Consider the following 24,224-nt stretch of genomic DNA (forward strand, 5'->3'; position numbering starts at 1 on the left):
TTGTTCTAATTTAAACTCGTCCTCTCCTTGCCTCCTCTCCCTGTGTCCTTGCTTCCTAGTTTCCTTCCCCGGAGTGGGACACGGTGACTCCTGAAGCCAAAGATCTCATCAATAAGATGCTGACCATCAACCCGGCCAAACGCATCACAGCTGCCGAGGCGCTCAAACACCCCTGGATCTCTGTGAGACCCTCTCACCTTTGACCTTTGACCTTGTTCTCTGTCCTGCTCTGCTCCTCATGATGATGATGATGTTCTTCTTCCTCCCAGCACCGATCCACAGTGGCGTCCTGCATGCACAGACAGGAAACGGTTGAGTGTCTGAAGAAGTTCAACGCCAGGAGGAAACTGAAGGTGGACTTTCAAAATAAAACCATGAAGTTTTAGTGTTTTTAGTGACCACGGAGGAAAGAAGTTTCCAAAGCTCAGATTTGTGGTCACAGCTGCTTTTGACTCTTTGTTGTTTTAAAGGAAATGTTGAAGTTAATCTGTTTTAAATTCACATAATAATCATTTTTAGAAAATCAGAAATAAATTCTGTCATAATTTTCTGTGCTTTTATTTTTATCCCTTCTTTCCTTCAGGGAGCCATTCTCACCACCATGTTGGCCACCAGGAATTTCTCTGGTAAGACCCCCCCCCCCCCCCCCAAACCCACCCAGTGTGGTCAAAAGTCATGTACAATTTGAGGCTGTCCCCTATTAACTGTCAGTAAGTCACACAGCTTGTGGCAGCAGCAGGTTTGACCTTTGACCTGCAGGTTTGTGTTCCAGTAGCAGGAGGTTGCACAGAGAAATCCACCAGTCAGCTGCCAGCTTACACACAATAAACACGTTATCACTGAGTGTGTGTGTGTGTGTGTGTGTGTGTGTGTGTGTGTGTGTGTGTGTGTGTGTGTGTGTGTGTGTGTGCAGCAGCTGTCCCAGACATTCACACACACTGAGCTCTAAAGATAGCGGGGAAACCACCGACACAGCCGCAGCGGCCAAAGCAACACACGCCAGGCTACAAAAAGACGAGACGTGCACAACCGGCTGAAACACCACAAAGACGGTGTCACATGACACGTAGTGTGATGTCATAATGGGTGTGCGACACAGGCGGCTCGGCGAGCATGATGGCCCTGTCAGTGTGTCTATGTCCACAGTTTTCCCATGCTATGTTTGCCCCGCCCACTTGTTCCTGTTTCACAAGCGAGGACTCAGAAACAGTTTTAGGTTGACTGTTGAGACGACGGCGCTGCATGAAGAGTCCACAGATATTAAACACAAACGCTGGAATAATTCAACTCGTCTTCATCTGCACAGCATCAGATGAGCTCGATGCAGTTTTACTGTCACATAAACAGAGGAAACAGTCAGACAACACTCTGAGAGGCAGCTCTCAGGGACAGGGGGAAGGAAAAACTCTTAACAGGAAGAAACCTCCAGCAGAACCAGGCTCAGGGAGGGGCGGGGCCATTCTACTTTTAAATACTCTAGGAACAACAAGTAGGCCTGCAGAGCGAGAGCGAAGTGCTCTAATAGGGTGATATGGTACTACAAGGTCATTAAGATAAGATGGGGCCTGATTATTTAAGACCTTGTATGTGAGGAGCAGGATTTTAATTCTGGATTTAACAGGAAGCTAAAACAGGAGAAATCTGCTCTCTCTTTCTAGTCCCTGTCAGGACTCTTGCTGCAGCATTTTGGATCAGCTGAAGGCTTTTCAGGGAGTTTTTAGGACTTCCTGATAATAATGAATTACAGTCGTCCAGCCTGGAAGTAATAAATGCATGAACTAGTTTTCAGTAGGATATTTCTGAGCTTTAGAAAAGTGCTGAGCAACATGCAGACTGATGTTAAATTAGCAGATATTTGAATGGAGTTTGGTCCTTGGTGTAAAGTAAACAGTATATTTGATGTTCTTGTCATGTGAGCAGAACAAACACATGTTGTGATTCTGAGCTCTCTGATTGGCTGTTTGCTGCTGGACCTGAGCAGAGGACGTGTTTCCAGATGCACGTGTTCAGCGTGGACGCTCAGGAATGCGTGCACACTTTCTGCTCTCCAACTATCTCAAGTTGGTCCTAAATTTGGCCTCGCCGCTCACTGAGCGACCCACATGTCACGCCGGGAACTCCCTGAATCTGCAGCAGGAAGTCTGAGTATTTTTACTCCGACATGTGACCCACTGTCTTCAGTCTGTGCTGCGATCAGACCGCCGGCTGAAGGGCACGTGGGCAGAGGTCCTGGGTACAATGCCGTCTCTCCTGTTTGCTGCTTTTGTTCCTTTCTTCCTGACTCTGCTGCTTCTCTCTCTCTTTGTTCTCATCCCTCGCTCAGGAGGAAAGAGCGGGAGCAACAAGAAGGCCGACGGAGTGAAGGTAACCTCATCATCATCATCATCATTATTTTTCAGTGTTATGATGTCTGACATAAGGTGAGTGTCACAGAGCTGAACTCCTACCTGCATGGATCCGTGTCGTGTTCACTCAGTAATAAGATGATAAATGTCTGTGAAGGTTCTCAGTCATCCAGGTCATCGTAGTCAAAGGAGCTTGCAAAGAAAAGCATCTGGACTTCTTTAAGTTGCTTGAAGACGTTTCACCTCTCATCCGAGAAGCTTCTTCAGTTCTAAGGTCAAATGGTGGAGAGTCCCAGATATAAACCTAGTGGGAGTTTCCCCCCACAGAGGGACAAAAGGACCCCCTGATGATCCTCTAATCGCCTGAGCCAAGGTGTGAAACTGGGTGTGGGTCCCAATCAGCCAGAGTTTCGGGTGTGTTCATTGTGAAACCTGGCCCCACCTTATCATGCGAATTCCTGAGATCAGATGGCCCAGGATGTGAGTGGGCGTTAAGGCGTCTGGGAAGGGATCTCAAAACTGGATTATAGATGGCAGAGAGTTGGTGTCGTAAACCCCCACCTCTGTTCAAAGATGGTCGCTCACAGTGGACATAGATGGCTTCTTTCACTCCTCTTTCAAACCGTCTGTCCTCTTAGAGGACAGATGGTTTGATTGGGACCCACACCCAGTTTCAGTACCTGTACGCTGTGTACAGGTACCGAGGAAGATGAGAAGTTGCCCAAATTAACCGAGAATGACCTGTCAGCGAGATAAGATTTAAACCAGTTAAGGGCAGTGCCTCTTATACCCACAGTATGCTCAAGTCTTAGTAGAAGAATGTTATGATCAACCATATCAAAAGCAGAGGAAAGGTCCAATAAAACCAGGACCACAGAGCGTCCAGAGTCAGTGCTTACAAATAGGTCATTGAGAACTCTAAGCAAGGCCGTTTCAGTGCTGTGCCGTGGCTTAAAGGCAGACTGAAATTTCTCTGCAATGTTGTTCGCATCTAAGTACACCTGAAGCTGAGAGAGAACTAGTCGCTCCAGGATCTTGGACAGAAACGGAAGCTTAGAGATTGGTCGATAGTTCAAAAGATCATAACAATCAAGATTCTTCTTTTTCAGAATAGGCTGGACTACAGCATGCTTAAAGGCCAGTGGGACAGATCCAGAGAGTAGAGAAAAATTCATTAAGAACAGAATGCTCGGTCCAATTACATCAAAGTAGCCCTTAACAATGCGTGATGGGAGAATATCAAACACAGCATTGGTGTTTTTTAGTTGATCAACCAGCTGCTTCAGAGTCGAAAGCGACACGGGCTCAAATTGATGAAAAGTTGAATTACACTCAGAGGAAAAGACAGGATAAGATGTAGACGAAGAGGAAAGCTTAAGGGATGAAACCTTATCTAAAAAAAGAATTTGAAAATGCTCACAAAGAGCTTGTGAATACAGTAAAGGCATATCAGGACCGGGATTAACAACAGAAATAAAAATTTTAAATAGTATACGGGGGTTGTGACCATTAGCCAAAATGACTTTGGAACGAAAAGATGCCTTAGCCATACTAGCAGCAGTTTGAAACTGTGAGCGGCTGGTCCGTAACATATCATAAGAAACCTGAAGTTTATCTTTTTTCCACCTCCTCTCATCACGGCGACAGACACGTCGTAAGGCACGTGTAGTATCGTTTATCCAGCAATGAGAGTAGGTTCTAGGGTGCTTCATTTTGATGGGAGCAACAAAATCAAGAATAAAAGAACAAACCGATAACAGGATATTAGCACAACCATCAACCGAACAGAGAGAACAGTCGTCAGGTACAGTCAAATCAGAGGTAGATGAAAATAATGATAGCAAAGTATCAGCATAACCATCAGATGAGCGAACTGAGCAGCAGTCAGGAATTATAGGCGCCAAATCTAAAAAAGACACAGCAAACTTTGACAAAGCTTCAGAGCTGAGTACGCGTAGCGGACGAGAAAGAGCTCCAGGCTGCAGTCCAGCGGCAGATAAGCCAATATCAAAGGAAATTAGAAAATGATCTGAAATCCCCGCGTCATTTATATCCTTAATACAGATATCCAGGCCATACGTAAAGACCAAGTCCAAAATATGGCCTTTAGTGTGGGTTGGTTCATTTACCCATTGAAGGAGGTTAAAAGAGTCCATTAAAGCAAGAAAGTCTTTAGCAAGCAGGTCATCCTTACAACAGATGTGTATGTTAAAATCACCAAGAATAAGAACAGAATCATATTTATAAAGAACGGAACCCAAGAAATTGGCAAAGTCCGAAATAAAACACTTGTTATATTTGGGCGGTCGATAGACCAACACACATAAAGTGGTCGTGGAAGCAGTCATCTCCAATAACTGGACTTCAAAACTAGTAAAGTTAGGTGAGGAAAGTTGCCGAACATTATATACGTTTTTAAAAACCAAGGCTAAACCACCTCCCCTACCAGAAAGCCTCGGTGAACTAAAAAAGGCACAGTCCAAAGGAAGAAGTTCAGAGAAAGGAATGAGCTCACCAGGGCGAATCCAGGTTTCTGTAAGGAATAAAACATCAAGGCCACTAGTAGAGAATAAGTCATTTAAAACAAAGGTCTTATTTACCAGCGACCTGACATTAAGCAGTGCCATCCGTGGCCAGGGTACTAAGTCACCTCTAGAAGCACGAGGCAGAGTGCATAAATTGCTTCGACAAACTCCCCGTCTGCGCGATGTTATCCAAATCCGAGTAGGAAAGCGTGTCACAGAGCGGGCAGATGCTTGGTGATCAGCTGGGTAAATCCAGCGACGAGTAAGCAGTTTAGCGTCCGGGCAATCCAGGGAGGAGGGAAAAAATGATGGCGTGTCCAGATTAACATGTACATGGTCCGTAATTCTGGCTCTGAGAAAGGCCCTGAGATGGACGCGACGGCCACTCCGTCTTCCCCGCTTCCTGTAGCGTTTCTTGTGGAGACTAGAAGGCGGCAGGTAGGAGAAGCCGCAGGACGAATCCAGTTGTGGTAAGTTAGCGTTGCCGACACTCCAGCAGGGGTCGGCCCGAAACGAATGAAAAGAACGAAGATTTAAAAATGTTTGCCTGTCATATGCAGTGTTGGGTAAGTTACTTTAAAATAGTAACTTAGTTACATTACTAGTTACTTCTCTCAAAAGTAACTCAGTTACTTCAAGTTACTCGTTACTTTCAAAGTAACTAGTTACTAGGGAAAGTAACTTTGGTTTTACTCCACAAGTGCACTGTGCCACCTACCAATAGAAAGGAAAAGATAATGTGCATATTTCCACGAGAGAAATCCCACGCCTGGACTGTCATTGACTGCTGCCATGATTCTAGCCTACGTCACAGCATCATGTGCGCCTTTTACATCCAACACAAAAACTGCAGTCGTGGTGCTTTGATTGTACTCAGAACTCGGAAATTCTGCCTTCTGAATAGGAAGATGTAGGTAACACCAGACTGCAGATGAGCTGCATACAGGGCTGGACTGGGACAGAAAATTGGCCCGGACATTTTGACTAGAGACCGGCCCACCATTATAGGAAAAACCATAAAGCCTTTGAATGAAAATAAACACTGTTGTGACAGTGATGTACACTGTTTTGATGGTATATATGCATCAATCTATCAATCGTTTGTTGTAAGATTCAGATAATTATTTTTTAAAAGCTAGAAATTTTAAATGAGAATAAGATAGAAAAGTATTTCTTTGTGCCCCCCTCTCCCTGTTAATGCCCTACCTGGCCCCCCTGGCAACACTTTGCTAGACCCGCCCCTGCACAGTCACCAGCTGTCAGCTACCTAAAAAAGGATCCTGGTGTTATTTGTCTCTCAGAAACAGTTCATAACTTCAACTCATTCATGTCACCTAAAAGGTAAACCTGTTTCTCCATCACAGCTCTGATGATTCAGTAAGGACATCTCCTGGTTTCATCTTCATGTTTCCCTCTCACCACATAACCAAACCATATCATGACCAGCAGCTTTTTTGCAGCTGTGGCTCCAGCAAACATCCGCTGATACTAGAAATTAACATTAAATTCTAACAACAGCTGATCAAGCTTAAACGTGCTGCTGTTGTTTAGCGCGACATCCCCTGGTTTCCTCTTTCTGCGCAAAGTGGGCGATAAACAAACAAGAGAGACGATCAGCTGATCATTGATCAGTTTTCATGATTGAAGTAGAAACGGTAGAGGGAGGGGGGAGGATGAGAGAAGAAGAGGCAGCTGTGCAGCGTAAACACAGAATAACTCCAGCTTTGTGCCTTTTTCATTGTAGCTGAATTACGGGACAAACTGTTCCTTTTCACCTCAATAAGAAACGCGTAATATTTTCTCTGAATACCAGACGGGACGGTTGGCAACTCTAATAACTTATGAACAAAATAAAGTTCAACATCATTAACTTCATAGCACCCACCCAGCTGTATAGAAACTCCGTCATGCTAGCTAGCACGCAGTACGGAAAAAGTCAGCATAACGAAAATAAACTCCACCTAAACTTGGTTTATATCTGACCCAGAGAGACTGCAGGTCATAGCTTCTTACCTGAAGTTCAGTTCACACTTGGACCGGCGGCCGCCTCGAGTCTCTTTTCGTTCTGCGTCCCCTTTCTCCAGCCCGAGAACGTGTTGCTTTCTCTCATCCACCTGCTGGCCTCCACCACTTGCTAATGTTACTGAATCTGTGGAAGCTCCGCGATAGCCACCACACGAAGTAACGAGTAACGACCCTATCTAAATCCCAGTAACGACTAACGCGTTCCTGATTTTGGCATAATAACTAGTTACCGTGCTCGTTACCACAATGATAACGTAGTTACTGTAACGCGTTACTTAATAACACGTTAGTCCCAACACTGGCCATATGTAATCAGTCCACAACCACTAGATAAACATAAGACTAGAAAAATAAAGATAAAAAACACAGTGCCAAGGTCCATAGGGGAAGGTAAGGGAAAAAGGGAGAATTTCCCTCGGGATGAATAAAGTATTCTGATTCTGATTCTGAAAAAGCGGCGAGACGGACGGCAAGCCAAGTACACCGGCGCCATCTTGGTTAGGATGTCAGCCCAAAAAGACCATCCATCCGTCCGTCCGTCAGTTCATCCATCCGTCCGTCCGTTCATCCATCCATCCATCCATTCATCCATCCGTCTGTCCGTCCATCCATCCATTCATCCATCCTTCCATCCGTCCATTCATCCGTCCGTCCGTCCAGCCGTCCAACCATTCATTCGTCCATCCATCCATTCATCCATCCGTCCGTCCGTCCATTCAACCCTCCATCCATGAATTCGTCCGTCCATCCATTCATCCATCCATTCATCCGTCCGTCCATCCATTCATCCATCCATTTGTCCGTCCGTTCATCCATCCATCCATCCATCCATCCATCCGTCTGTCCGTCCATTCATCCATCCATCCATCCATCCATCCTTCCATCCGTCCATTCATCCGTCCAGCCGTCCATCCATTCATTCGTCCATCCATCCATTCATCCATCCGTCCGTCCGTCCATTCAACCCTCCATCCATGAATTCGTCCGTCCATCCATTCATCCATCCATTCATCCGTCCGTCCATCCATTCATCCATCCATTTGTCCGTCCATCCATCCATCCGTCCATTCATTCATCCATTCATCCGTCAATCCATTCATTCATTCATCCATTCATCCATCCGTCCGTCTGTCCGTCCATCCATTCATCCGTCTGTCCGTCCATCCATTCATCCATCCGTCCATCCATCCAACCATTCATCCATCCATTCATCCGTCCGTCCGTCCGTCCATCCATTCATCCATCCATTCATCCGTCCATCCGTCCGTCCATTCATCCATCCATCCGTTCATCCGTCCATCCGTCCATCCATTCATCCTTCCATTCATCCATCCATTCATCCGTCCGTCCGTCCATCCATCCATTCATCCGTCTGTCCGTCCGTCCGTCCATTCATCCATCCATCCATTCATCCGTCCCTCTGTCCGTCCATCCATCCATCCGTCCATTCATCCATCCATCCATCCATCCATTCATCCGTCCGTCCGTCCATCCATTCATCCGTCCATCTGTCCGTCCGTCCGTTCGTCCGCCCGTCCGTCCGTCCGTCCGTCCATTCATCCATCCATCTATTCATCCGTCCATCCATCCATCCATCCTTAACCTTTTCAGGGTCGCGGGGGCGCTGGAGCCTATGCCAGCTGTCTTAGGGTGAGAGGCGGGATCCACCCTGGACAGGTCGCCAGTCTGTCGCAGGGCTCACACACAGAGACAGACAACCATTCGCACTTACATTCACACCTATGGGCAATTTAGAGTAATCAATTAACCCATCCACACAAACGAGAGGAGCAAAAACTGTAAAGCTCGCTGAAGAATAAGGAAATAAGAGTCTCAGTTTAAACGTCTCTGTAAACTGTAATCACTCTTCAAACACACCGGAAACAGACGGAAACAGCAAAGTGGAAACTACGGTGGGTGTGGTTAGATGGGACTCCGCCCACACTGACTCTTCTTCCTCCTGCAGGAATCCTCTGAGAGCACAAACACCACCATCGAGGACGAAGACACCCGAGGTGAGGACGCACAGACACACAGCGAGTGAGCCGAGACGCTGCTGAACCAGCACTAACCTGTGTGTGTGTGTGTGCGTGTGTGTGTGTGCGCGCGCGTGCGCTCGCGCGTGCGTGTGTTTCAGGGAGGAAACAGGACATCATTAAAGTCACTGAGCAGCTCATCGAGGCCATCAGCAACGGAGACTTTGAGAGCTACACGTATGTAACCAGCACTGAGCACGCTCAGGCAGAAGGAATGTTTGTTTGTTTGTTTTTGAATAAAACCATCAAAGCGCTGAGAAATCCCTGACACGAGTGAGCCTCACAGAGGGCGGAGTCACCCTTTAACGTACCTTTGGGCAGGTGAATCAGTGCTTCTGATGAAAACATCTGGAACATCTCCTGATGCTGCCCTCGCTCCTCTCTGAGGCTGGTGCCAGCAGAAATAAATCAGTGATTGAAACTAGCCAATCAGACGTCCTGATCAGTGGGCGGTCTTTAAACGCTGAGAGCGAATCAGCATCCTTTAACCCAACAATACAAACGAGTCGTCTTCTGACCCACGCTCAGCTTTTCCCCAAATGTTACAAACACTTCAGTCATGCTCGCTCTCCTGCTCACAGAGTGCTTTGGTGACGTCGGCGTCGCTGTAAACATCACATCGATGTATTTAACTGTGGCTCGGCCTGAATCTCCAAACTGGCCCAAACGATCCGCCTGGCCGTGATGTTGAAGGCGCCCTGTTTAATGAACTGATACTTCCTGTTTTCTAATCTCAGACATCTTTGATGATTGGCTCGCCAATAAAATCTGTTTTTCTGTGTGTTGATTGAACCGTTAAAGTTTTATAATCGCAACAACAGTCGCCTCAAGGTGCTTTATATTGTAAGGTAGACCCTACAGCAATACATACAGAGAAAAACCCAACAATCATATGAGCAAGCACTTTAGCGACAGTGGGACGGAAAAACTCCCATCCTAAGAAAACAAAAGAAATCAAAGCAGGAAACACATTTATGCTAATATGTGTAACAAAGTGTCCTGCAGGTGTTTCAAAGTGACAGATATTTCATCTATGAGTGATCAATAAAGAATAAAAGCTATAAAACAATGAAAGTTTGGGCTGCTGATCCGGGCTTGAAGGTTCACAGAGACGGGGGTCAGAGCTCCGACAGGATCGTGTTGTGCGTGTTGTGCGTGTGCGTGTTGTGCGTGTGCGTGTTGTGCGTGTGGATGGTTTTTTTCACTTGCTCCCTGTTAAACGTGTCTCTGACTCGTCTCAGTAAACGATTCTCTCCCTGCAGTAAAATGTGCGACCCGGCTGTGACGGCGTTCGAGCCCGAGGCGTTGGGGAATCTGGTCGAAGGCCTGGACTTCCACCGCTTTTACTTTGAAAACTGTGAGCTGAAGCAGACTTCCTGTTACACCTTGCTTTTTAAAAAACTCTGAGGTCACCTGACCATGTTCACCTGTCCGTCTGTGTCTGCAGTGTGGTCCAAGAACAGCAAACCGGTGCACACCACCATCCTGAACCCTCACATCCACCTGGTGGGCGACGAGGCCGCCTGCATCGCATACGTCAGGGTGACGCAGTACATCGACTCCAACGGGACGCCTCGCACCGCCCAATCGGAGGAGACCAGGGTGTGGCACCGCCGCGACGGGAAGTGGCAGATCGTGCACTTCCACCGCTCAGGCTCCCCCTCCACGCTGAGCAAGTAAGAGCAGGTCAAAGGGCAGCGGGGCATTCAGGGCAGCTGGGAAAAACCAGCATGATAACGAGCTGCACGGAGAAAACGTGTGAAGAGAGGCAGGATCGGCGAATCTGATCCTCAGCAGACATCAGTGAAGTCATGCACGTGTATATTCCTCAGCACTTTGTCAACACCAGTTTTCTCCATGCTTAGTATATTTGCTCTTTTTACCAACGACACATTCACTGCAGGTGGTTGGTGCTGAATCATCCCTCATATGAAACGCTGTGAAGCTGTTTCTGCATCACGCCTTCGCTCTGCTTCATGTCGATGATAAATGAATCTGGGTGGAGGTGGAGCTGCTTATTTTAGCCCCACTCGTGTTTGCAGACTGAATCTGAGCCAGACTGTCGTTCCTGAGAGACAAAACCCAGGAACCAACGAACCTGCCGCTGTTACTGATGCATCAGACCTCAGCAGCAGTGCCCTCGTACAGACTGTCCACTCGAGTGGAAAAAGTGCAGTCGAGGGTTCACACCAGGTTCTGATCCACAGTCGGTGTGCTGAGGACAGGAGGACCGCACAGAGGCTCAGCAGGTCTGCTGTGAACAGCAAAATGACCCCAAACCACGACAAGCATCCACCACACACTGCTCAGGAAAACTGAAAGGGACACTTTTAAATCAGAGCAGCCAGTCGGTTAAACCTCTGATTAGTTCAGTAGTAGAGAGACTGTTAATCAGTTTCAGCTGCTCTGACGTTCATGAAATCAACTAGCACAGGCAGTCCAACTCCTCCAGCAAATCAATACGTGCCAGTGTCAGAAGGTTTGTGTGTCTCCCAGCACAGTCTGCAGAGCATGGAGGAGACTCCGGCCGTAGGAGGCCATCATCAGGGCCGGTATCAGAACCGAACGAGGATGACCTCCAGCAGGCCGCTGGTATGACAAGTTTAGCTGCATGCCCCTGGTACACTTGACAGCCTGGCAGTGGCCTCACCCACTAGCTGGGCCGGGCGCACACAGTCACCCTCCACCACCTACGATGTACCCTGACCTCCAGCTGGCCGCTGGTGTGAACGTCTCTGACCAAACAACCAGACTTCATGAGGATGGCCTGAAGGCCCGACATCCTCTATAGGCCCTGTGCTCACTGCCTGGGAGGCGGAGCCATAGAATAGCAGACTTGGCAGGTCCACCCTGAGCACATGTGACTGACGTGAAAGGGTCTGGAGAAGCTGTGAAGATGCTGCCTGTAGAGCGTGACCGGGCTGGCGGGGGGTCAGTGATGGTCTGAGATCCATCATCTGATCAGGAGCCTGAAGGCGTCAGTAACATGAACGAGAGGCTGCATCATCGCTCACTGTGATTTTCAGGGTGTTTGACTTCCTGACACGTCCAGGTGTTTCTTGACGTGTTTTTACTGATTTACTCAGCTGATTACATCTGCTGCTGTCTTCAGATCAGCAGATTCGACTGTAACTACAGCGCTACCTTTCAGGGTGGGGGGCTGGTCCGAGTGTGTCTTTGTGTGTCTTTGCTGCTGTGACGTGATGCAGGTAAAATGCGTGTCGTGGACTCGTCACTGTTCAGCAGGTTGAATCGTCTGTGTTGTCAGACATTGTTGATTCAGTCGCTCACAAACACGTTTGGTTTCGTCTCCAGCTAACTTCCAGAGTGAGTGGATCTTTGATGGGGCCACCGTCGCCGTGACAGCAGTTTGATTGACAGCAGGCCGGGCCTCTGACACCAACCATTCAGGATTTTGTTTGAGGAGTTTGGAGAGGAGACGACGGGGCCAGAAAGCTTCACTCCAACAAGTGAACTGCATTACCAACCAACCAATCAGCTTCCTCTTCTCAGCTTGTTTGGACTTTGCTTCCGCCACGCCCCCTTGTGATCAGCCAATCAGATTGTAATAATGTTTGGAAACCTTGTATCTCCAGTTTGTTCGAGTTCAGGAGGTTCAAACCTTCAGATGTTTAACAGGACCAACACCTGCACACCACAGCTCCCCCTGTGGACAGAACACGTCACTACTGTGTGTTAGCTTCACCCAGCATGTGGTTAGCGTAGTTTAGCACAAACACTGGAAGCAGGGGGAAACTGTTAGCATGGCTCCACCCAAACAGCCCAGTGTTGCCTCCATCTACATGACGTGTTGTAGCTGATCGAGTGTAGACGTAGAAAAAGTTTCCAGCTTTCATTTTTGCTCCTTGTTACGTTTCTCACGGATCTACTGACCCGTTGGCTGCACAGACTTAGCTTTTATAGTGTTCGCGTTCACGCGTTGGTTACCTTTAGATGTTAAACAGGAAGTACGAGCCTCGCCTTTAGACGTGTGGGAGATACAAGCTTTCCTGAAACTACAGATATTTACATAAAGGAACAAAAACATATATTATATAGATGTAATGTGATATAATACTATGATCAAGAGCTGCTTTGGTCGCTACAGATTATTTAGATAAATGAACTCGTGACTGAGACTCGAGCTGAGCCACACTGACAACAGCAAACAGACCAATTATATAATATAAACCTGGAAAATCAGGATTATCTGATTACAGTAAAAAATATATTAATAAAAACACTTTTTTCTTCCTGTACATCAGAAATAAAACTCTTCTTCATAGTTATTAATTTTAAAAAGCATCTCATTCCCCCTTTTTTGTTTTATGTTTTTACAACTTTAAGCCTTTGTTTACCGTATTTGCCTCGTATGCTTCCAGAGTTTATACATATATACTAATGGCACAGCTCTTAAACTAGCATGTTAGAAACATGGTGAAGCCCAGTTATTCAGCTAAACCCTCGGGTGACCCAGAGCTCACACATGGATCGTTTTAAACTGGTTAGCGGCTAAAGCAGCTCGTGGCCTTCACGATGACGTTGTCTAACGGAGAAACTTTATTTAAACTGTGCACGCTGCACATGAACACTCATCTGCTTCCATCGGGCTTGGAGAGCTCTAGAAGCTTCCACCACCCTCTGACCTGTGATCTTCCATGAACAGCCACACCTCTGCTCAGATCAGCCCCACCCCTCCCCCACAGCCACCGCCACCACATATCCTAATGAGGAAGGCCTTAACGAGGCGTGTATCTACCTGCCTGCTCTCCGCTCAGAGCATCATTAGCAGCACAAACTTTGCTGTTCACACTGAGTTTACAAGATTCAGATTTAGGAGCTGCCCCTTACCTGTGAGGGAACAAGGAAGTAGGGAAGGAAGAAAGGAGTCAAGGGACTAAAACAAAAACAAAAGAAACCAAGAAAGGAATAAGGAACACACACACACACAAGCCTGTCCAGCTATCTTAGTGAGGACCTTCATTGACATCAGAATCAGAATACTTTGTTGATCCCTGGGGGAAATTATTTTTTTGTTACAGTGCTCCATTATAAACAATGGTTTCCCTAGCACCTGACCCTAACCATTAAAAATGCCTAACCCTAAACTTAACCATAACCTAATTGTAACCCTGACACTAAAACCACATTTTGAGCCTCAGAAAGGCTTCAAACTTGTGAGGACTGTGAGTGTGTCCTCACAAGTGACCGTTGGTTCTCACAAGTATAGCAGAATGCAGATTTCGGTCCTCACAAAGATAGCTAGACAGGAACAGACACACACACACACACACACAGACACACAGTCACACACAGATACACACAAAGACACACAGTCATACACAGATACACAGTCTCTCACACACACACAGTCACACACAGATACACAGTCAAACACAGACACACAGTCTCACACACACACACAGTCTCTCACACACACACAGTCACACACAGATACACAGTCAAACACACACACACAGACACACAGATACACACACAGACACACAGTCTCACACAGATACACAGTCAAACACACACACACAGACACACAGATACACACACAGACTCACAGTCTCACACAGATACACAGTCAAACACACACACACAGACACACAGTCTCACACAGATACACAGTCTCACACAGACACACACACAGACTCACAGACTCACACAGATACACACACAGACACACAGTCTCACACAGATACACACACAGACTCACAGACTCACACACACACACACAGTCTCACACAAACACACAGTCTCACACAGACACACACACAGACACACAGTCTCACACACACACCCCTACACACGCACGAACAAACTCCTCTTTGATGTTTTTTACACATTCTAAACCTCCTCGATGCTCAGACAGCCAATCAGAATCATCATCAGTTTCCAGTGTTTACAGGAAAGTACGGAGTCCCAGAAGTGACAAACATCACTGCCCATCATAGTGACACAAATATAGTGAGTTGTTACAGTCACACTCGGGACTGTAACAACAGTTACTGAGCTATAGATTTCAGACGCTTAACAGCAGAAACATCCCAATGCAGTTACTGGCTGGGCTGGGAGTATTTTAAGCAATAATAAATGTACATAAACACAAACATGCAGACGTTTGATTTGATTCAGTTAACGAACACGACGCCGATCTATGGAACTTGTAGTGACTGTACATCAGCACTGATGTGTTGCTTCAGCCAATCACAAACCAGTACAACAGAGAAAAAGTGACTCAGACTGATGGTGAAACATCCATATATACTGCCTATAGAGTACTGCAGTACTTTAATACTAGATGAGTAAACATAAACCATTGTGAGGGTTGGATGTGAACGTGAGCTGCCGTTTCACATGGTGCTTTTTGACTCTTCTGGGCCTCCGTACTGCAGGAACTCAGACTGCCCCCTGTTGGTCTGTTGGTGGCGTGGTCGCGGTGTGAAACCTCATATCTCCGTGTGGTTCTTTTCTTCCTGTCGTTGTTTTTTAGAAGCCTTAATTATGGACTAACTTAATAACTTAAACTTTACCTGCATCTTGGATCGTGGCTTTAGTTATCGACCTGCCGGCTCAGAGTCTCTGAGTCGGCGCCATTTTTGGTGGATTTTCTTTGCGGTGGTGTAAAACGGTTGGATGTTTGGCTGGAGTTCTGCAGGGAGGGCTTGTGTTTCTTCCTCTTCAGTGTTTCTGTACAGATTTGTGATTTTCTGCATGCTGGAACTGACTTTGTGTTTTGTGTTTCGGCTTCAGCCTCCGTGGCGTTTTGACGTTCGCTGCTGTCGGCCCGCGGTCCTGCCCTCCGGTGACTTGACTCGGACTCGTTAGCTTTGTTAGCATTCCTGACCCGGAGCAATGGTGTCTGCTAGCCGCGAGCTAACAAAATGCCGGCGGTGCCACCTTTGATATTCTGCGATTTTTGAGCCGTTGTGTTTGTCTCAGAGGCTTTAAGCAGCTTTTTACTGTCGGGAGAATGTAGAACTTTGTACAATCAGATTCTTATTATGACGATGATATGATTATGATTATTATTCTCGATATACTGCATTTGTATATTTACAAGCTTTTTAATGTTCGGATCAGACTTCCAGTGCTAGCGTTGTGCGAGTCCGCCTGTAGAGAACACATTGTGCACTATTAGCTTTATTATTTTGTTGAGTGTTGAGTTCCTCAGCTGCTGCTGAATGTGTTTGCCACAGCACTGCTGCCCTTTAATTTATTGACATCTCTGTGCCATTCGGCATCCCGTCTCAGAAACGCTCGGAGCTGAGGAGGCTGAATACTGAGTCAAAGGTCGGGGTGTCGGGGGATGGGCGGGGCCACGCTGAGGCGGAGCATTACACCTCTTGTCATACTGTGTCCCATTCGCTGCTAGAAACAGCTGGGGAAATGACCGGGCCGTCAACGTGTTCAAAAATCTGAGATCATATTTGTAAAGAGGCGGAGCTAGAACTGCACAGGTGTGCTGTGATCCCGGCTAGCAGTGTGCACATGTATCCGCAGGTCAAAGGTGGCCTTTAACTCCAACCAGCTGAATGAAAACACACAAAGAGCAGAAAGCGTTGTGAAACGTATTTAAGCTGCTCTGACCTTTGATTTTATTCAGATTTCAGTTTTGGAGACAAAAACCTTTCCCTGTCCTTCAGCCTCCTCAGACTGAGTGTGACCACCGTGGGGACTCTGAATGGCACCTCCGGCGTGAATGGCTGTTTTCTACAATAGTCTGTGTTTTCTAAAAGCAGCACCTCCACTTTGACCTTTGACGACACTTGAAAGTATTTATTAGTGGTGAAAAAACTGGTGGACGCACAAACGTCCCCACAAATATCTGAGATGTCATTTTTTAGAACTCTTTTGGTGTTTATGCTTGAAACTGAAAAATTCATCTTAGAGTAGATTTCACGTGTTATTATAGGAACACTGCTATGATGTTTCTCCTGTGTTTCTACTGGATGCTCAGTGGGCGTGGCCTCTCCATGTTTATCTGAACGATCCAATCCAAAGCAGGGACTTCCTGCTTCTTCAGCTGAACGTCTTCAGGCTAAAGATGCTCACAGGTCAGAGGTTCCTGTTTTGAAGCCTCACCTGAGACAACAGGAAGGAGGAGGTCGCTTCAGACACCTGGGAGACTGTTAGCCACGCTTAGCTCTTCTAGCCACAAGCTAAAGGGGTTTTAATCAGCTAACATGTTAGCTTGTGGCTTACAGGTAATGGTGACAGTAAAGCTAATGATGCTAACAGACCGCATTTCCCATGAAACATCGGAATAATCAGTCTAACAACTCAGACAAGGACAGGTTTGAGCCGGGGCAGTTTTATAGACTAATGATGAAGCTTGATGGCAGCCCGCCCACAACGCACGCTGAGGCACCCCAAAACAAAACCAACCACGAGCGCTAACAGCCCTCTCTGCTGCTGAAGGCTGATTTAAGTTTATAAAGGTCTTTTTTTTTTACATATTGTTTCCAGTAAACGTCAAAGAGCGCATTAAATATCTCTCTGAGCTTTCTGTCTTCATGCTGGTCTAACTCTGGTCCAGGGAAATAAACCATCACACAGGAACTGAAGCAGCACATCACAGTTTATTATCATTTAAAGCAGAGGTCTCCAACCTTTTTTGCACCACAGACCAGTTTATGCCCGACAATATTTTCACAGACTGGCCTTTAAGGTGGCGCGGATAAACACAACAAAATAAAACTAGTACCGGTACCGAAAAAAGATTTATTCATAACAAACGTGAAAGGTGTACCCTGCCTCTCGCCCTATGACAGCTGGGATAGGCTCCAGCGCCCCCCGCGACCCTTAAAAGGATAAGCGGAAGCGAATGGATGGACACGTGAAAGGACCCAGGAAAACCGAGTAAACGATAAAAAAGATAACAAAATAACGCTGAAAACCGATAAAAACCCTGAAAACCAGACATTTCACACCTGAGCCTCAACTCTGGCGGCCCGGTACCAAACGACTCACGGACCGGTACCGGTCCGAGGCCCGTGGGTTGGGGACTGTTGATTTAAAGAAGTGATGGTGCAGCCACAGAAGAGTGAAAAGCCTGGTGAGTTTCAGGCCTCAGTCCCACAGTCAGAGACCACCTGGGAAAATGAGCATCCCTGATTGGCCGGCAGGTCACCAAACAGCAGTGAAACCTGAAAAAGCGCAACAGGCCTGAGAAACTAAGGCTGTTCGCCTTCAAAGTAAAAGCTGTGCTTTACTGCCACAAACAAAATATTTCAAAAGAAACAACTTTTATTTTGAAGGTGAATTGGATCCATTTCCTGTCTGTTTCACAGCCTGCAGCTTACAGGAGCTCCACGGCATCATATTTAACTGGGAACTCCCGCCAACCTGCAGCCAACCCTCGGCAACCAGTGGACAATACTTATTGTTCCTGTGGTTGCCGGGGTTACAGACTGCTCTTTGAATCCAGAGAGGAACCAATCAGCTGACTCCTCTTCGTTGTCTTAAAACACTTCTTGAAGTCTGACTGAGGACGAGGCGTGCCAGCCGCGCTCTCGGGTCCTTCTTTGACGTTTGATTAGCTTCGGTTTGATTTTATGGATCAAAAACATTTTAGTTGAACTTCAGTTTCAAACCAAACTGCAGATGTTTTGCATAATTAAATCAATTATAAATGAAAATGATAAACGAGTCTCTGTATCTGAGTGTTCTCGGCCCGTCACTGTGTGCTGGTGAAGGTTCAGTCTGAAGCTCCTCCTCCTCCATCGCCCACCATGTTGGCGCTCCGTCACATCCTGACAGCTCGCTCTATGATGGATATTGTTCTGTACTGTAGTAACTGGACTATGCTGCATGCTCGTGTGTAACTGTGAGGGCGAGAGTGTGTTTGGACTTTTCTTCTGCATCGTGTTCAAAGTGTTTCTGTAAATAAACTGAGGTGGTCAAACGCTGCGCTCTGATTGGTCTGTTCTCACTTTTAGCATCCACAACAACAAAAAAACATTTTTATTCAGAAATCTCCAAACACGATTCATCTGATGGACAAACAAACATTTTCTTCTTTTTGTTGTTCTATTGTCCCATAAATAAAACATAAAAACAGGAAATCCTCCCGCACGCCTGAGAGGTTTCACTGTGATTTTAAATGACAGATTTTTCTGATTTTACTGCATTACTGTAAAACTCTGTGATTCATGTTTTATTGGATTTGTCCAGTTTCATTTGGTCCCCTGTAAAGTTAAGTCTTGGAGATGTTTCATTCTAATATCAATAATATTGTGTGAATAAATGATGAAAAGCTTCAGCTGGGAGCAGGTTGATCTCACGGGGAAGAGGAGAGACCAGCCCGGGTCCAACTCCGACCCGCCGCCCTTTGCTGAGTGTCGCTCTTCACTGAGACTAAAGTCTAATAAAGCCACAACATAAATCTGGTGCTTCTAGTTTATGAACTGAGTGTGGACGGGTCTGCATTAAGGGAGTAAACATGTTTATGATGATCACTCAGGTGTTCGTCACAGCTCAGTCTCAGATTAACCAATGAGCAGGTTTTAATAACTGATCAATGAAAACTGAACAGGAGGGAGGAGGAGCTTATGTCTCCGTGATGAAGACCAGCAGCAGAGTTTCTGTGGGAGAAGAAGAAGCAGGAAGGAGGATTTCTCATTGTTGGCACAACTGTACTTAAAAAAACAATTGATTTGATTGGTCTATAGTTGCTGTAGTGGGCGGGGGCAGTGCTTCACATCCAGCTTAGTGAAAAGGCCTGAGCGGCGGTGTGGCAGACAAATCTGTCCTGAACATGATTTAAAAAGTAACAAATATTAATTATATTAAAAAACTGCTCAACACCAAAGCAGTGAGCTGCAACAGCACACGCAGCAATGGAAGTCGCGCCTGGCTGATCATGGTTTGAGACTCAACATCAAGAAGACCGAGTACGTGGAAGCTGGCCCCCAAACTGATGGCACCATTAACATCGACGGGGAAGACCTGAAGAAGGCTGACCAATTCAAGTACTTGTGATCGATGATCAGTGGCGACGGGATATCCTTCAGGACGTGCGAGCAAGGGTCAATGCCGCATGGACGAAGTGGCGTCAAGTGACGGGTGGGCTATGCGACCGTCGAATGCCAGACCATCTCAAGATTTACAAGACTGTAGTCCGCCCAGTTGCCCATTTAAAAAGTAACAAATATTAATTATTTAAAAAATTGCTCAACACCAAATACTTTGATAGTTTCCAGCATATATTTTCTTTGTTTAGCTAACTTAAAAACAAAAACATTTCCATGGGCGGCTGTGAGTGGCTCCAACAGTGAGGATGTTGCTGTTCAGGTCTCAGAGAATGGCTGCATTGATGGGGTCAGCTGTTTGTTCAGTCATTACCTAAGGATGATGCCAGACCCCACATGGGCACAGGAGCCACATGTACAAGCTGGACTTTATCAAGTTGATGAGGAGAAAAAGTGTCCACACACCACTCGTGCTCCTCAGCCTGCAGACGAGGCCCTGAGCTGAAGCCTGAAGCACCACTGGTACAAAGATGGGAGGACAGTGGATCAGACTGGTGGCAGGACAAAAGTTACCATCTCAAGGCGAAGATTTACGAGACTGTAGTCCGCCCAGTTGCCCTGTATGGATCGGAGTGTTGGCCAGCCACCGCCACGCACGAACAGGCCCTGCACATGATGGAAATGCGAATGCTCAGGTGGTGTCTAGGCCTCACGCGTTGGGACCAAGTCATGAATGAAGACGTCAGAAAGCGGCTCGGCTGCGGGCCCTGGTCTGGATGGGCCTGGGCCCCCTTGCCCTGGTGGGTTCCAGAGTGTGGAGGTGCCTACTGGGGTCAGCAGGGGAGCTGGCCCCAGGGAGGGGCCGCTTGCCCCTCCCTTTCTTCCCTCCCCATCCTCAGCTGCCTCCCTATTTCCGCTCTACCACACCCACCCACACACGCAGGGCTTGGGGTGCAGGTATGTCACCAGGGTGCAGGGGAGGCACTCCCCCTCTGTCCCCTTCTGGCTGCCTGTGCCTCAATTTTATCCTGCAACCTAGACATCCACATTACTCACACTCTCACATAACACATACATATAGGGCCTTGGGGGTGGGCACGTTTTACAGCATCCAGAGGATGGTTGGTGTACTCCAACCCACCTCTGGCGCTGGTGCCCTACCCTCAATTTTAAATGCATTTAGACACTGAGGGTTTTCGGGAAGAGCCGTGCTGCTCTCTGAGAGGAAGCTAGTACCATGCTCTCCTGATTTTAAATGCACTTTAGAACAGCACACAGCAACACTACATATGAGTGGGCGTAGGGAGGTTTGAGGTCTTCACTCACCCCGGTTCTGTTAGCCGTCAGGGCTGGGGGGCTGGGAGGAGGTGCTGGCTGTCAGACTGGGGTCTGGGATGCGGGGCCTCCCCGCTACTGCAGATAAGGAGGTGGTCCGCTTGCCTCCACCCCAGAGAGAAGGGTTACATCTCCTGGGTCTAGGTGCGGCTTGCCCCTCTGAGGGCGGGGGTACCTGGACCTGGGATATAGAGTATGTTTGGGGAGTGCGACTGTCTGTTTGTGTCTGTCTACACGTTGGGTGAGTGCCGAGTATTTGGTTGTGCATATGGGGTGGGAATGCACGTCTGTGTCCGCATGCGCCTGTTCGTCTGTGTCTGTCTTAGACTCAACCTCTCTGGGTACATCTCAGGCCCTCTAAAGTACGGAGGCCTATCTCCCCTCACCACACTCCCTGCCGGTGGCTGATGCCCTCAGACGTTGGTGTGTTGGTGGTCCTTGTCGTCTGGGGCTGGGCGCTCATGTATGTTTTTTCTTTTTTTGCCTGTCCCGTTTGGCTCTTTTGCATCAGAATTGTTGTCTAAAGGCAAAGAAAGATGCCCAACGGATTTACTTTACCAAATTGACCATCCCAGCCTCGCCGTAATGGTCCATTTGATTCACCTTTTATTGTTTATTTTATTTTCACTTGCTGAATACAGGACAGACTTGACTGGGGGAAAGAAGGGGAGAAAGAAAGAGGGAAAGAGAAAGAGCTGAGGAGAGGGACGGGGAGAAGGGCAAAAGACAAAAACCAACAGAACAGGCAGAGAAAAAAAATGCATATATCAATCACCTGGATCGCCTGCTGAGAAAGAAAAAAGAAAGCAAGCAGAAGAGAACAAGAGTAATAGAATAAACAGCATCACAATGATATATGGGAATATGACAGTAAATACTAAATATTAAACATTATTGTGCAGCACATAAGATCAACAGAACACAGTGTGCTTTGAGGTAGGAGCCAAAAAGGGTGTAGTTTGTGGGTGTGATCACCCGTGTGTACACCTGTGAGCATGGACGCGCTTGTTTTTAAAAGGTTCCTTCATGTAATGATCTGCTAGAGGGTGTGGGGGGGCCACAGCCCCGTCCTCCAGGGCATGAAGCAGGTATGGAGGAGATCAAAACTCCAGACATCCAGAGGCCCCCAGAACACAAGAGACCAAGGAAGACCAACAGAGGGGCAGCCGCGCCACTGTCCCGGAAAGAGCTGAGGAGAGTCCCAGATGAGGGCTCACTCAGCAGCCGCGGAGCAGAAGCCAGGGGGAGTTGCAGTGACGCGCCCGTGAGCTCCGCTGGCAGCCAGCTGTGCCTGAGTGACCGAGCCCCAGGCCGAGAGGCCGGGGGCACCCCACCTCCGAACTGGCCCGAGAGAGCCCCAGGCTCCAGGCCCCGATAAGCGGCCGCCAAGGAGTGAGCCGGTGTGTACCTGGACGCCCACCCCAGACACAAAGAACCACCAATGCACCGATGTCTGAGGGAGTCCGCCACTGGCAGGGGAAGTGGTGGTAGGGGGAGATAGGCCTCCAAACCTTGGAGGGCCTGAGATGTCCCCAGAGAGGTGGCGTCTGATACCCAACCTGACATATAGACACAGACATACAGGCACACACAGACACAAACATCCATTCCCACCCTCATGCTCTCATATGCACTTACTCCACACTCAACCAACGTGGAGACAGACATAAAGAGACGCTGTACACACGATCACACTCCCCAAGCATACTCTACAAACCGGGTCTAGGTACCCTTGCCCCTGGAGGGGGGAACTGCACCCAGACCCAGGTGGTGTTACCCTTTTCCCTGCGGTGGGGAGAGGCAGACCGCCCCGACTTCGCAGCAGCAGGGAGGCCCCACACTCCAGACCGCAGTCGGACGGCCAACTCCTCCTAGCCCCCCCGCTCCAGCAGGTCGCAGAGAACAGGGGTGGGAGAAGACTCCAAACCTCCCTCCACCCGCTCATTGTAGTGTTGATGCATGTGTGTTCTAAGGTGCAATTAAAACCCAGGAGGGCATGGAGCTACCTGCCAGAGAGCAGCAGGTAAGCGCATGGTCCCTCCTGCTAGCCCTCAATGTTTACGTGTATTTAAAATTGAGAGGTGGGCAACGACGCCAGGGGTGAGGTGTACACCCTGATGGTCTTTTTGGACTCCGTGTATCGTGCCCACCCCCAAGATCCTATATGTATGTGTAATGAGGGTGTGAGTAATGTGAATGTCTAAGTTGTGGGATAAAATTGAGGCAGAGGCAGCCAGAAGGGGACAGAGGGGGGGGTAGCCTCCTCTGCACCCTGGTGACATACCCCTACTCCAAGCAGGAGCAGGAAGAGGGAGGCAGCTGGAGATGGGGAGGGAAGGAAGGGAGGGGCAGGTGACCCCTCCCTGGGGCCAGCTCCCCCGCTGACCCCAGTAGGCACCCCCATACTCCGCGACCCACCAGGGAAAGGGGGCCCAGGCCCATCCAGACCGGGGCCCTGGGCACTCATGTATGTACCAGCTCACTCCTGGTGGCCGATTGGCGGGGCTGGGCGCCTGTGGCCCGGCTGGGCTCCTTCCGGGGGGTGGGATGCCCTCAGGCCTCTGGGCCTGAAGCTCGGTCCTCTCTGGCACAGCTGGCTGCCGGCAGAGCCCGCGGGCACGCCACTGCAACTCCCTCTGGCCTCTGCTCCGTAGCTGCAGGGTAACCTCTCGTTTGGGGCTCTACTCAGCTCTTCCCAGGAGGGTGGCACAGTTCCCCTCCCCTTTGGTGGTCCTCCTCGGGTCCTTGTACTCTGGGGCCTCTGGATATCTGGGGCCTGGATCTCCTCCATACCTGCTTCATGCCCTGGGGGACGGGGCTGTGGCTCCCCACACTCCCTAGCAGATCGTTACATGGAGAAACCTTTGGAATACAAGCATGCTGATCCACACAGGTATGCACAGACGTGGACTAAAGCTTTCTTGGCTGCTGCCTCAAAGCACATTGTGCGCTGTCTATCTTGTGTGCTGCACAATATCG

General features: G+C 48.1%; 1 protein-coding gene across 2 annotated transcripts in view; it reads left to right on the forward strand.

Moving 5' to 3' along the window:
* The window catches only part of LOC146661441 (calcium/calmodulin-dependent protein kinase type II subunit alpha), a 40,837-nt gene extending 25,379 nt beyond the window's left edge, over positions 1-15,458 (forward strand). The window contains exons 10-18 of one of the 2 annotated variants that reach the window (XM_085421498.1): positions 60-182; positions 270-353; positions 584-626; positions 2,324-2,364; positions 8,862-8,910; positions 9,033-9,108; positions 10,194-10,288; positions 10,379-10,607; positions 12,247-15,458. In XM_085421498.1, the coding sequence (XP_085277624.1) occupies positions 60-182; positions 270-353; positions 584-626; positions 2,324-2,364; positions 8,862-8,910; positions 9,033-9,108; positions 10,194-10,288; positions 10,379-10,607; positions 12,247-12,250 (744 nt within the window). In that variant the 3' untranslated portion in view covers positions 12,251-15,458. Of the gene's footprint in view, positions 1-59; positions 183-269; positions 354-583; positions 627-2,323; positions 2,365-8,861; positions 8,911-9,032; positions 9,109-10,193; positions 10,289-10,378; positions 10,612-12,246 lie in introns of those variants that run through there. The other variant, XM_085421499.1, reaches the window with a different exon arrangement.
* The last annotated feature ends 8,766 nt before the right edge of the window (positions 15,459-24,224 follow it).

The sequence above is a fragment of the Rhamphochromis longiceps genome, linkage group LG10 (genome assembly GCF_057381845.1).
Source record: "Rhamphochromis longiceps isolate RC_006_pf linkage group LG10, R_longiceps_female_GT1.1, whole genome shotgun sequence".
NCBI classification, from domain to species: domain Eukaryota; kingdom Metazoa; phylum Chordata; class Actinopteri; order Cichliformes; family Cichlidae; genus Rhamphochromis; species Rhamphochromis longiceps.